This window comes from Coregonus clupeaformis, chromosome 18 (assembly GCF_020615455.1).
Source record: "Coregonus clupeaformis isolate EN_2021a chromosome 18, ASM2061545v1, whole genome shotgun sequence".
In the NCBI taxonomy this organism is placed as follows: Eukaryota; Metazoa; Chordata; class Actinopteri; order Salmoniformes; family Salmonidae; genus Coregonus; species Coregonus clupeaformis.
In genome coordinates this window covers 53,548,707-53,561,683 of record NC_059209.1, presented here as the reverse complement: position 1 = coordinate 53,561,683, position 12,977 = coordinate 53,548,707, and the positions used below count along the sequence as shown (strand labels likewise).

The 12,977-nt window shown below is 44.2% G+C and overlaps 1 protein-coding gene across 2 annotated transcripts in view; it reads right to left on the bottom strand.

Annotated features, from left to right (window-relative positions):
- LOC121573401 (ras GTPase-activating-like protein IQGAP1) overlaps nucleotides 1–12,977 on the bottom strand; it is an 81,852-nt gene that overhangs the window by 49,177 nt on the left and 19,698 nt on the right. For both annotated transcript variants that reach the window (XM_041885347.2, XM_041885356.2), the window contains 4 exons: nucleotides 12,841–12,940; nucleotides 2,096–2,252; nucleotides 1,208–1,285; nucleotides 200–276 (listed from right to left, as the gene is read on the bottom strand). In XM_041885347.2, coding sequence (XP_041741281.2) covers nucleotides 200–276; nucleotides 1,208–1,285; nucleotides 2,096–2,252; nucleotides 12,841–12,940 — 412 coding nt within the window. The remainder of the gene's footprint in view (nucleotides 1–199; nucleotides 277–1,207; nucleotides 1,286–2,095; nucleotides 2,253–12,840; nucleotides 12,941–12,977) is intronic.

Here is a 12,977-nt window from a genome sequence, read left to right as displayed (position 1 = left end):
CATTTTCCTCCATTCTTCTTCACTTCTCTTGGTTCACACATTGTTAACTTTTTCAAAATGATCCTCAAGTCCCATTTAGACATTGATATGCTTTTAGGGCTCTTCAAACATCAGAAGAGCTAAAAACGTAGGTCTCCTACAAAATATAAAGTGTCAAACAGAAAAAAACCACCTTGTGTTGGAATGCTCCCCCTCTTACCTTAATGCGTGTATGCAGTACACCACCTTGGGCATGTTTTTGCGATTGTACACATCTGTCGTTTCAGGATAGAATATCTGAAAGTAGCAACCAGAGGAGGCATTAGTGATGAGTCTTTCATTAACATCTTCTGATACCTTGCATAGTGCAGCAGCCAAGATGCACAGCGAGCATGCTACATATTTCAGACTGTCAGTTTCAGTTTCAACCTGTAGCAGTCTGCACTATTCCTCTGTATCCTCCTGGCCACTGTCACACACCTTTAGGTGATGTAATTCTTGCCTGTCTGTGTATTTGCAGTGTGTGCTTCCAGTCTCACTGTACGTACACCTACCTGGCTGAATGCTGTGGATGTCCATGTGTTTCCCAAAAGGGAAAAGTACTGGTGAACAACAGTAAAGCAACCTATTCCCCTGCCCTAATCATTATTTTGAATTAAAACAAATAGTCAAACATTTGAATCCATCAATAATGACAAGATGAGCCCATAATAACCGAATGAATAAACAATGTCTCATATTCATTGGTTGTCTGTCTACTCCTAAAGATTCTCCTTTGGTAAGTGTACTGCTTCCCCCAAAACAGAGGAATTCTTTGACTGATCATCATCAAACAGGTATCTCTGAGCGATTCCAGTGTTACCATCACATGGATTGACAATAAGGTGTTAGCATTCTCCATATCAGCTCCAGATGGAACACATTTTGTCCCTACACATAACATATGCATTATTAATAATAACACTATTAGTGTTAGTAGTAGTAGTAGTAGTAAACCCACCACAGCCACACCCTTCTAGGTTGGTCTCAGGCATCCATAAGAACGCAGTAGAACAGCATGCTTTAAATTTACCTGGTCCACTGTCATTTGACTTAGTAAAATCCATAAAACAGGCAACTCAGCCTTGTGATATCACCAGTTACTACAAGTATATGATACTGTATGCCTCTGGTAGGAGGGACTTGGGCAGTGTGTGTGTGTGTGTGTGTGTGTGTGTGTTAGTCTTACCTTAGGCAGCCCTACAGACTCCATGGCCCGTAGCCATTGCACTGTGTTGTCTGTGTGTCTGAAGTGAAGTCCTGTGCGCTGGAGACAAACAGACAAATCAGAAACATTAGATTCCAGCAACTGAGTCTGTTGTGTATCAGCAACAGCATGTTTTTGGTAGGAATCGCACGCATGCAAAGATGTGCACATGGAAAGATGAAGGAGAGTGTATGAGTGAGTGTGTTGTGTCAGCACAGCTGCTGTTTTTAACATGGGGGAGCGGGGGTGCCATCTCTCTGTCCCCTGGGAGATGGTTGACAGGAAGTGAGGTTGTCTGCGTTGGATCTGGGATTAGACATTTCCTTTATGACGCCATGGAGGTGCAGGGGAGAGGGGAGGAGGCGTGGGGGAGAAGAGAGGAGAGGGGGAGAGGAGAGGGACTAGATAGAGGTGGGGAATGGGGGAGAGGAACTAGATAGAGGTGGGGTGCGGGGGAGAGGAGAGGAACTAGATAGAGAGGTGAGGGGGAGAGAGGGAGAGGAGAGGTCTCGATAGAGGTGGGGTGTGGGGGAGAGGTACTAGACAGAGAGGGGGTGTGGGGGAGAGGAGAGGAGGTGTGGGGAGGACCTAGATAGAGGGGAGGTGTGGGGGAGACGGACTAGATCGATGAGAGGTGTGGGGGAGAGGGGAGGCACTAGATATAGATGGGGTGTGGAGGGGAGGAATTAGATAAAGAAGATGTGTGGGGATGAGAATAGGAATTAGATAGCGCCCACTGCCGCCCAGATTTGTGGTCTGTTTTACTCAGTATCCTAGCAGCCTAGTTAAATTAAGTCTGAAAAAGTGTCAATTAATTTGATAGGAGTATCCCGTGGTACCGGATCTTTCCAATATGAGGAAAAAGGTCACCTTGTAGCGGGCCTGGTCCCTGTCGTAGATCTTCTTCTCAGACACCATCTTCGGGGCGAAGAACTTGGCCAGTTTTCCAAGGTAGACTCCGTTCCTCAGACTCTCTTCCAGATCTGTGGTGGAGGGCAGCTCCTCCTCTACACACGCCTCCATCCACCTGGGGATACGCACAAACACTGATCTCAGAACAGAACAAAAAATACTTCCTGCTTTGCTCCTATGGGGACAATAATAATGGCCACCAGTCCACCCATTATGGCATAATTGACCTGAATGGGGATGCCCGTTCTACTAATTCTATGATGGCAACATCTGTTCAGTCATTTATACAGAGATGATTGGAACAGAAACTGATCTCACAACAAAATGGCAACATCTCTCCAGTCATTCATATGGAGCAATAGGGAAGAGACACTGATATCGCAACAGAATAATACAGAGTTATTTTTATAGAAACACAGACCAGTGTTTCCTTTGGATGATTTGTTAGGAAGGGTGTAGGGTCCCGCCCTGCCTATGTAGGCTAAGTGTGAGGCCAGGTAAACACTAGCAGAGACACCGATCCCAGACCATCATAGGTTAATTTAGCATCATAGGTTCATCACAGCTTTGAAGAGCTTATGGATAACAAAATGCTAGGACCAAAGTCTGACTCTTTGAACCTATTGCCCGCTCACTTCTTGGCTTCAAGTTAACGGTTCTCTCAATACAAAAGCTGTCGTCATGGATACAAGCAGATATAAACAAACAGAACATTGGTCTGTCCCTCACATTGCCCCGTGTTGATCTGCGATCTTAGAGCATGTGAGCCATTACCGGACTGAACAGCCGCCTACGCTAGCACCACGTGAGTCAATATTGGCTTACCCTGTACCTACCGAGGGAGCAGCATGGTCAAGGGAAAACCAGCAGTAGACCTAGGCTAACTCATAACCTCCCTCTGGTGCTTGTTGGGATTCACTTCAGGTCTTATGGTCCACAGGACAAAACCCAATCCTCAGATGTCACCCAAGAAGAAAGAAAAAACTCTGCTCTCTACCGGTCCACCTTTCTGTATGTTGGCTGCATGCTTTATTTAAATTCATGACTGCATCCACAGGAATCCTCCTTCCTTCCTGACATTTCATGATATTGAAGGATTAGGTATTGTAGGACTGTGGCATTGGTTTAAGTTTCACAATATACTAAGGGTGCACAAAAAAACACACACCTGGAGAGGCACGTGCAAGTCACAAAAATTACATCAAGCCTTCAGTGAAAAGCACAGGTGGGAGGGTCATTAAGGAGTCCCACAACTGTTACAAAATCTCTAAATCCAAGATCAAACAGCACTATCAGCTGGTTTGGGCTTATATTGACTGTACAGTATTTCACATGACTGGCTGGTTTGTGCATCCAGTCACTAATCTTAATCTAAGGAAGGAATTAGCCTACTTACGATCCACCTATATGTCAAATCCCTGTACATTCAGTCACTGACATAACATAACACGTCAGTGTGTCTATAAATTAACTGACACACTTGGTGATGATAAACCCTCTCGGTCTGTGGTGTTAATAGACTGGTACTGACCCAGAGAGAAGAGCCCATTGTTCCAGTTCCCACACTCACTGTCCAACATACCAGTGTAAGGGGGTTGGAGAGACAGGCCTTTTGGCAACACATTAGGTTTCTGTAAACTGTTTAAGAGAAACCTATATGGGGCATAAGAGTAAACTGTTTAGGAGTATGTGGGGCAGGGAAAAAGGGTTTGGTCCTCAAGGAACTCAACAGTAGGCCTATAGGTGATTCTGGGTCTTCAGTCAAGATGAGTGAAATCCTGTAAGACATAAATGATGTCATGCATGTGCTCAGAGGGAGAGCGAGAGAGAAAGAGACAGACCGACAGAAAAAGAGAGAGAAGAGAGATAACTCTTAAATTTACAATATGAACTCATCTGTTGCATTTGTTACCCCAGTAACCATACAAACCCCTTGAAAGCTGAAATGAAACCGCCAACTTAGATGTTGAACCTTGCAGCAAGTGAAGTGTCAGTTGAGAATAATGTTAAGTTCCCTATAAAAATGTAACAGTAAGATGTTTCACAACTGAGTTCCTTGTAAAATGTGTGTGTGTGGGGGGGTGTTTGTTCAACACACACAGGGTGTTAGAGGTTACTATTAAAGCCACATCAAAGTCCAACTTCATTCATGATAATACACTGCTCAAAAAAATAAAGGGAACACTAAAATAACACATCCTAGATCTGAATGAATGAAATAATCTTATTAAATACTTTTTTCTTTACATAGTTGAATGTGCTGACAACAAAATCACACAAAAATTATCAATGGAAATCAAATTTATCAACCCATGGAGGTCTGGATTTGGAGTCACCCTCAAAATTAAAGTGGAAAACCACACTACAGGCTGATCCAACTTTGATGTAATGTCCTTAAAACAAGTCAAAATGAGGCTCAGTAGTGTGTGTGGCCTCCACGTGCCTGTATGATCTCCCTACAACGTCTGGGCATGCTCCTGATGAGGTGGCGGATGGTCTCCTGAGGGATCTCCTCCCAGACCTGGACTAAAGTATCCGCCAACTCTTGGACAGTCTGTGGTGCAACATGGCGTTGGTGGACGGAGCGAGACATGATGTCCCAGATGTGCTCAATTGGATTCAGGTCTGGGGAACGGGCGGTCCATAGCATCAATGCCTTCCTCTTGCAGGAACTGCTGACACACTCCAGCCACATGAGGTCTAGCATTGTCTTGCATTAGGAGGAACCCAGGGCCAACCACACCAGCATATGGTCTCACAAGGGGTCTGAGGATCTCATCTCGGTACCTAATGGCAGTCAGGCTACCTCTGGCGAGCACATGGAGGGCTGTGCGGACCCCCAAAGAAATGCCACCCCACACCATGACTGACCCACCGCCAAACCGGTCATGCTGGAGGATGTTGCAGGCAGCAGAACGTTCTCCACGGCGTCTCCATACTCTGTCACGTCTGTCACGTGCTCAGTGTGAACCTGCTTTCATCTGTGAAGAGCACAGGGCGCCAGTGGCGAATTTGCCAATCTTGGTGTTCTCTGGCAAATGCCAAACGTCCTGCACGGTGTTGGGCTGTAAGCACATCCCCCACCTGTGGATATCGGGCCCTCATACCACCCTCATGGAGTCTGTTTCTGACCGTTTGAGCAGACACATGCACATTTGTGGCCTGCTGGAGGTCATTTTGCAGGGCTCTGGCAGTGCTCCTCCTGCTCGTCCTTGCACAAAGGTGGAGGTAGCAGTCCTGCTGCTGGGTTGTTGCCCTCCTACGGCCTCCTCCACGTCTCCTGATGTACTGGCCTGTCTCCTGGTAGCGCCTCCATGCTCTGGACACTACGCTGACAGACACAGCAAACCTTCTTGCCACAGCTCGCATTGATGTGCCATCCTGGATGAGCTGCACTACCTGAGCCACTTGTGTGGGTTGTAGACTCTGTCTCATGCTACCACTAGAGTGAAAGCACCGCCAGCATTCAAAAGTGACCAAAACATCAGCCAGGAAGCATAGGAACTGAGAAGTGGTCTGTGGTCACCACCTGCAAAACCAGTCCTTTATTGGGGGTGTCTTGCTAATTGCCTATAATTTCCACCTGTTGTCTATTCCATTTGCACAACAACATGTGAAATGTATTGTCAATCAGTGTTGCTTCCTAAGTGGACAGTTTGATTTCACATAAGTGTGATTGACTTGGAGTTACATTGTGTTGTTTAAGTGTTCCCTTTATTTTTTTGAGCAGTGTATATCGTTTTTTAACAGGCCTCCCCTCCCCCATCCTGCTCACTCCATCAAGCCTCCTCCGTCCTGCTCACTCAATCAGGCCTACCCTCCTTAATCCAACCTCTAATGACAAGTCAACGTTTGTCTGTCTAGGCTGAACCACCACAGCAGACAAAACACTCTGCCCCAACACGTGTCAACACATTGAGCACAACCAACACATCATTCCCTCTCCTCTGTCAGCACTTACTGTATCGGAGTGTGACAACCACAACAAACAGCGGGGGAGACATGACGTTATTATGGCGAGTCAGTCCATGCCATGGTACCCTATCATGTTGATTGATTGATTCATTTAAAGGGATATTTCACCCAAATTACAAAATTACACATTGGTTTCCTTACCCTGTACGCAGTCTATTGGCAAGGTATGACTTTTGTTTAGTTTCTTTGGCACCACTTCCACATGCTAACGTTTTAGTATTTGTGGCACAAATCCCATTCAAGTCATGGGACCGATATTAGAATTTTTCGCGCATCATGTCCAAATCATCCGAAAGTATCTCAAATTGATTGTGAAGCTCAACAAAGTCACTTATAGATGATTTGAACATGATGCATGTAAAAATGCTAATAACGGTCCCATGACTTGAATGGGATTTGTGCCACAAATGCTAAAATGGTAGCATGTGGAAAGTGTCAGGGAAACTAAACTAAAGCATGGATTGCTGTCATATCTTGTCCATAGACTGCTTACAGGGTGAGGAAACCAATGTCATTTTGTAATTTGGGTGAACTATCCCTTTAACTTCATTGTAGAGTTTCATTGCAGAATGAACGGTTCATTGTAGCTGCCATTCATTGTAAGGTCCTTTGTTTGTTCTACAACCTTATAAAGTGCTGTGATTCTTCACCAAAACCCTGCTGGCAAATGCCAAGATACTACAGTACATGGGGACATTTTATGGCAAATCAATGGCTTTCTGATATCAAAGGAAACATGAGAGGATGATGACGGACACAGAAAAAGCAGGTGAAAAGAACAGGCTTGCCTCTTGGCTTGGGCTAAAATAACAGGAGCATGAACACTTTGGGCAGAATATGACCCTTGAAGGTACAGTAACCAACACCAGTTAAGTCCAGTACCATTCAGTAAAACCAGGGCCTGTAGTCTTAAAGCGTCTCAGAGTAGCAGTGTTGATCGAAGATTTAAGATCATAATGGATAAGATTATATGGACAGGGAGAACCTGATCCTAGATCAGCACTCCTATTCTGAGACACTGTTCATACGGGCCTAGATATCAGTTGGTCCAATGCTGCCATGCTGAGCCATAATGGCCTGGGAAAGCGGGGAATTAGGGCAACAGGCCTGAAGAATCTGACTGGTGTGTCAGATCGGCACACCAGTCAGATCCGCTGTGTCAGATCGGCACACTTCTGCACTAACGCGACCCGACATTAATCTACCATCTTGGAACAGTGCCACAGCCACGTTCTACACACTGCAGCGCTACTGAACTGGCCCAGGGGACTACAGGACAAACACAACCAGGCCGGCCCTCGCCAAAAGAACCACAATAACAAATCCTCATCAGGAATAGAGGCGGTGTGACTGGAGGCACAGAGGGCTTTGTGTGGGTGGCTGATAAAGATAACAGCACATCATGCGATGTCCGTCTGATCACAGTGAGCACTTGATGAGAGTTGGTTGCGTGGGTTGGAGAGAGGGCCGGCCTACTGTACTGGCTAGCGCTCATGTAGTGGAGGAGTGGGGAAACGCAAGAGTATACAGACACAGATACAAGGCTATAGTGACACACCATTGTGGGTGTTTTAGTTCACAGATGAAAATAAGAGGTAAAGTGTATTAATAAGGAGAGAGGTGAAAGAAAGAGAAACCGAGCGAGAAAAAGAGTACCAGGGTGAGGTAAAGTGAACGAGACGAGAAGAACATCCTGGCTCAGTCAGTAACAAAGCTCTCCAGCCTCTGAAGCTGCACTTCCAGGAGTGAAACAATGTGGTTGGTTGTATACAGCTGCATTGAGAAGCACAGCTCCAACAACAATGTTTACAACTCCTCAGCCACTCTTTCCTGTTATTGTCAGAGATTTTTCTGCCATTGTAATCCTTGGGCGAGCCACCTAAACCTTTTTTTTCGGGTCACCTTAGTGACAGAGTAAAAAAATTAATATATATGTTTGCTATTAATTTTCAGGATGGTACTGTCAGACCTGTGACCAGGCTAAACACTTCATTAACTAGTGATGGGAGAAGGGGGGAGGGGATCGATAGTTGCATATCGCAATATTATTTTGGACAATATATCGATACTGACTCCAAGTATCGATACATTTTTTGGCTAGGTAGTTTGTTCATCTTCTTTTTAAATAGTGAGCCAACATGTTTTGAGCACTTATTTCCATGACTGATCAAAACTCATTTTCTCATGCTCTATAGTGAGCAATACGTTTGGAAAATCAAATCGCAGTATTGAATCGCAATACATATAGAATCGTGAGAATCACAAAACATATCGGCAAATAAGTATCGTGATAATATTGTTTTGTGAGGTCCCTGGCAATTCCCAGCCCTAATATTAGCCTAATGCTCTTTGGGACAAAAGGAGAAATCCCACACCAGTGACCAGGCCAAGTGTTACTAGCCTATATGGGTCTTTCTATAAACTAGGGTACCAGTGAGGATTTCCTATGCTGGACAACTTGTTACAGCTGTTGATAAGTCATTGATAATAATCTGGCAAAAAATGTTTAATCATTACATTAAGATATAAGGGGGTTCATGGCTATATTGAATAAAATGTATGAGTTGATTTAAAACCTGTTTAAACCTTTATCATGGTTGCCGTCTTGAAGGATTTGTCCAAAATCGTGTGACATAAAACATTACCTTCCTGTCCTTGCATTTATGGCAGTGAAAGTTGTCGTTATATCATATATTATGCATTAAATGAGTTAAATTAGACATTGAACTTGAACCCCGTAAGAATCCTGGATCTAGATGTCGGACAATTTTTTGTATAGAGATATCAATAGCAAATAATTAAAGAGCAGCAGTAAAATAAGATAACAGTAGGGAGGCTATATACAGGGGGTACCGGTACAGAGTCAATGTGCGGGGGCACCGGTTAGTCGAGGTAATTGAGGTAATATGTACATGTGGGTAGAGTTAAAGTGACTATGCATAAATAGTAAACAGAGTAGCAGCAGCGTAAAAGAGGGGGATGGGGTGGGGGGGCAATGCAAATAGTCAGGGTAGCCATGATTAACTGTTCAGGAGTCTTATGGCTTGGGTGTAGAACCTGTTAAGAAGCCTTTTGGACCTAGACTTGGCACTCCGGTACCGCTTGCTGTGCAGTAGCAGAGAGAAAATTCTATGACCAGGGTGGCTGGAGTCTTTGATAATTTTTAGGGCCTTTCTCTGACACCGCCTGGTATAGAGGTCCTAGATAGCAAGAAGCTTGGCCCCAGTGATATACTGGGCCGTACGCACTACCCTCTGTAGTGCCTTGCGGTCGGAGGCCGAGCAGTTGCCATACCAGGCGGTGATGCAACCAGTCAAGATGCTCTCGATGGTGCAGCTGTATAACTTTTTGAGGATCTGAGGACCCATGCCAAATCTTTTCAGTCTCCTGAGGGGGAATAGGCTTTGTCGTGCCCTCTTCATGACTGTCTTGGTGTGTTTGGACCATGATAGTTTGTTGGTGATATGGACACCAAGGAACTTGAAGCTCTCAACCTGTTCCACTACAGCCCCGTCGATGAGAATGGGGGTGTGCTCAGTCCTCTTATATTTTTTTCCTGTAGTCCACAAGCATCTCCTTTGTCTTGATCACGTTCTTCAATAATTATGCATAATACTTGTTGGATGTGCATTTGGTCTCCAGCTGATTAGTTACGCTGTGATAATTTCACACAGCATCATCTGATCCAGGACTGAATTTTCCAAATGACAGTCAAGTGACGAACAACTGTTGTGATAGCGCATGCGATGCAACAACAGCCCAAGAGCTGGAAAAAAGGTGTCGTGAGGAATGTCCAGAAAATCTTGGTGTCTCATTGGTTACGCCGGTGAAGACAGTTGTGCCTGGATCCACGCTGGATCTAATATCCCTAACCAACTCATTTTGATCATCTGTTGTCTGCTTGGTTTACAGCAGGGTCTCCTTAGATTTAACAGAGAAAGGTAATGTGTTCATGTTTTCATATGTTTTTGTGTGTCGAATTGAAAACCAAGTCTACTATGTGCAATTGTGTAGGATAGACCCAATTGTGTAGGAAAGTCCTTGTAATTATTGTAGCCAATTTATTTTTAAGTTCTCCGGCACCCTTATAATTACCTGTGATTTCATTTTATATCCGTATTTGTGAGAGATTTGGCCACTTTCTTTTGTTTCACGCTGCTTCAATTGAAAGGTGTTGCACTACTCTGTTGCGGTATAACCACATACGGTTATTATGAGGACGACAACATCTAATGTTCGCTTCAACTTGGCTGTCCATTCAAATCATTCCATTAAAAAAGGAACCTGGTTTTTGGTCACTTTGTCATTATAAAAACAGCGATTGTAAGATTCAAATGGTGAGATTAATGCTACCACTATTCATGGATTTATTATGTGTGCCTGCGTCGGCCTCATAGGCTACAGGAAAATGGCCATGCATCTAATCTAATTAGTCAGGCAACATCCACATTATTCTCACATATTTTAGAATGTAATAATTATTTGAATATCATTGCATTGGCAAGGCCTAAAAAATGTATCATCCTTAAAGTGGTAACGGCCTACTTGTTTGACACTTTTTGCATGTTTTTAGGGGAGGTGGGGGTTCTATATATTAGGCCCTATATGTACAATTACATCAATTACACAATTGTACAACATTGAGGTACTTGAAAATGACAATTAAGTGCTTGAAAAAGTTCCTGAAAGTCCTTGAATTTGACTATTAAAAAAAACACATGTGCAAGCTGACATACTGTTTACTCAGTACTACAGGTACATAGTCCACCTAGTGTCTAGGCCTAGGCCTGTCACTGCACTACAGTTTTGGTTAAAACTGAGGTAGGCCTACATTATGCAAACTAATGTGTACCATCTGGTTTTTATTAGTAAACCCTTTTGCAAGGCTGTTATGGTGAACTATGGTTGTGACTTGTGAGCTACCAGTGTGTTATCATATCATACCTCTAAACCACAGGTGTATTAATAAAGTCCAGACAGATACTCAGAGTGCATTAACCCCATTTACCAGAGAAGACAAAAGCATTATGGTTTAGTTGTTCTAATCAAGCCATTCTCCCAGGTGCTGTTGATGGGCCAACTAGACTGGGGCTGCATGCCTGCCCTGTGCCTGTGACTCCTGACCCCAGAGTGGAAGCAGAGCAGAGCAGGGTTAGACGGGCCCTAATCCCACTGCCTGACTCAGTCACTAATATTCACTAATAGCCTAATTAGCAGCCAGCACTATAATCCTAATCCCAGATGACAAACTTCCCAGAATAGAGGCCTCACCAGCGATGGAGGAGAGAGATGGGAAGTCAGCCGTGCTGCTGAGTGCTAGTTTGTCAACAGAATCCATTTTACGCTTTGACAGACAGAGATCCATGACACCAATAAGGTCATAAATCAGGGTTCCCCAACTGGCGGCCCGCGGTTGGTTTTATTTGGTCCCCCAATTTTTCTGAGCAAAAAACTATTTTTGTTTAATTTTCATTGTTGAACATAAAATACTGTAAAAAACACCTGAAAATCAGCTCCAAGTGATTTTAATTTAAGAAATCTGTTCCCAAGTATTCCCACGCATAATAGAGGGACAAGACATGATCGTATACAAATGTAAGCAAGGTTTGAAATGATTGTGTTTTAGTCAAACGTTATATCTGTTTGGGCTTCTTGCGGTCAATTTTGCAGTCTACAAATTATATATAATTATGTTCCGGCCCCCCACTCAAGAAAAAAATTTGTCCTGTGGCTGAATCTAGTTGATGATCCCTGTCATAAATGATCCCACTACCAAGTCTCTGTTCTCTACCAAATCAAAGTCTACGTTCTGCAGTCAAACTCTAATCCAACATCTCATCAGGGGAGTCAATGCAGTCATACCAGTACACAGCAAACTCTGACCTCAACACATACAGGCTAGAAGTGTTCAAACCACCTGCTGACTGGTGATGTCACCATGGTACAGCTATAGAGGATTAGGTTTTGGCGTGATTATTCTGGGTTGCTTGCAGAGGTGTGGTTTGGTGGGCAGTCTGAAAACCAGCATGTAAGAACACGAGAGGAGAGGCTTCCTGTTCCGTTGGGTGCCTTCATACAGAGGAGAGGAAGTGGTTCAGTATCTGTCACGGCACGCTCAGAGCTCTTCGGAAAAGCCTACATTGGTTTATCAAAACCAATCACAACTTATTTTATCAACCCATCTTAAAATAACTGTATTAGAAATTATTCACACTAATCTTTAATACGACATTGTCGGCCCCATGTCAGAGACATTGTGGGGTTTAAAGTGTTAATGTTTAAGCTAACATGAACTTTATGAGTTTCATTCTCCCTTTAGTCCCAGTCTGAGCTGTTAGGTTACCTGATTTCAGAGCAGCGTGAGTAGCTGTCAGCAGGAGAGCTAGTCTGTCCTTTGAGAAAAAAACTGCTTCTCCCACACTCCATTTCAAACACTTCAATGAGCCGCAGCTTACAGCCAGCCGTCACCTGATGACAGCAACGTGTGCGCCAAAAAGGCACTCAAGATATCATAATCTACAGCACCAAAATCTCTCTTCTCCTTCTAATGCTCTCTCTTCCTACTACACCACTCTTACCCCTCCTTCCTTTCATCCATCCATTTCTCCTCTTACTGTATGGTCTCCTCATCCCTCCACTCATATCATCCTCCTCTCTCTGTTCTCTCCCCACTCCCTCATCATCTTCTCTTTTGTTCCTCCCTACATCCATGACACCTCCTCTCTTACTGTTTGGCCTCCTCCAGGTGACAGAGGTACTCGTAGGCGATGTTCTGTCGTCTCCTCTCGTCCATCTCCTCCGCCGAGAACCTCTCATCGTCCTGAATGGCTGCAGACAGAAGAAACAACAACACAGTTACAGCATT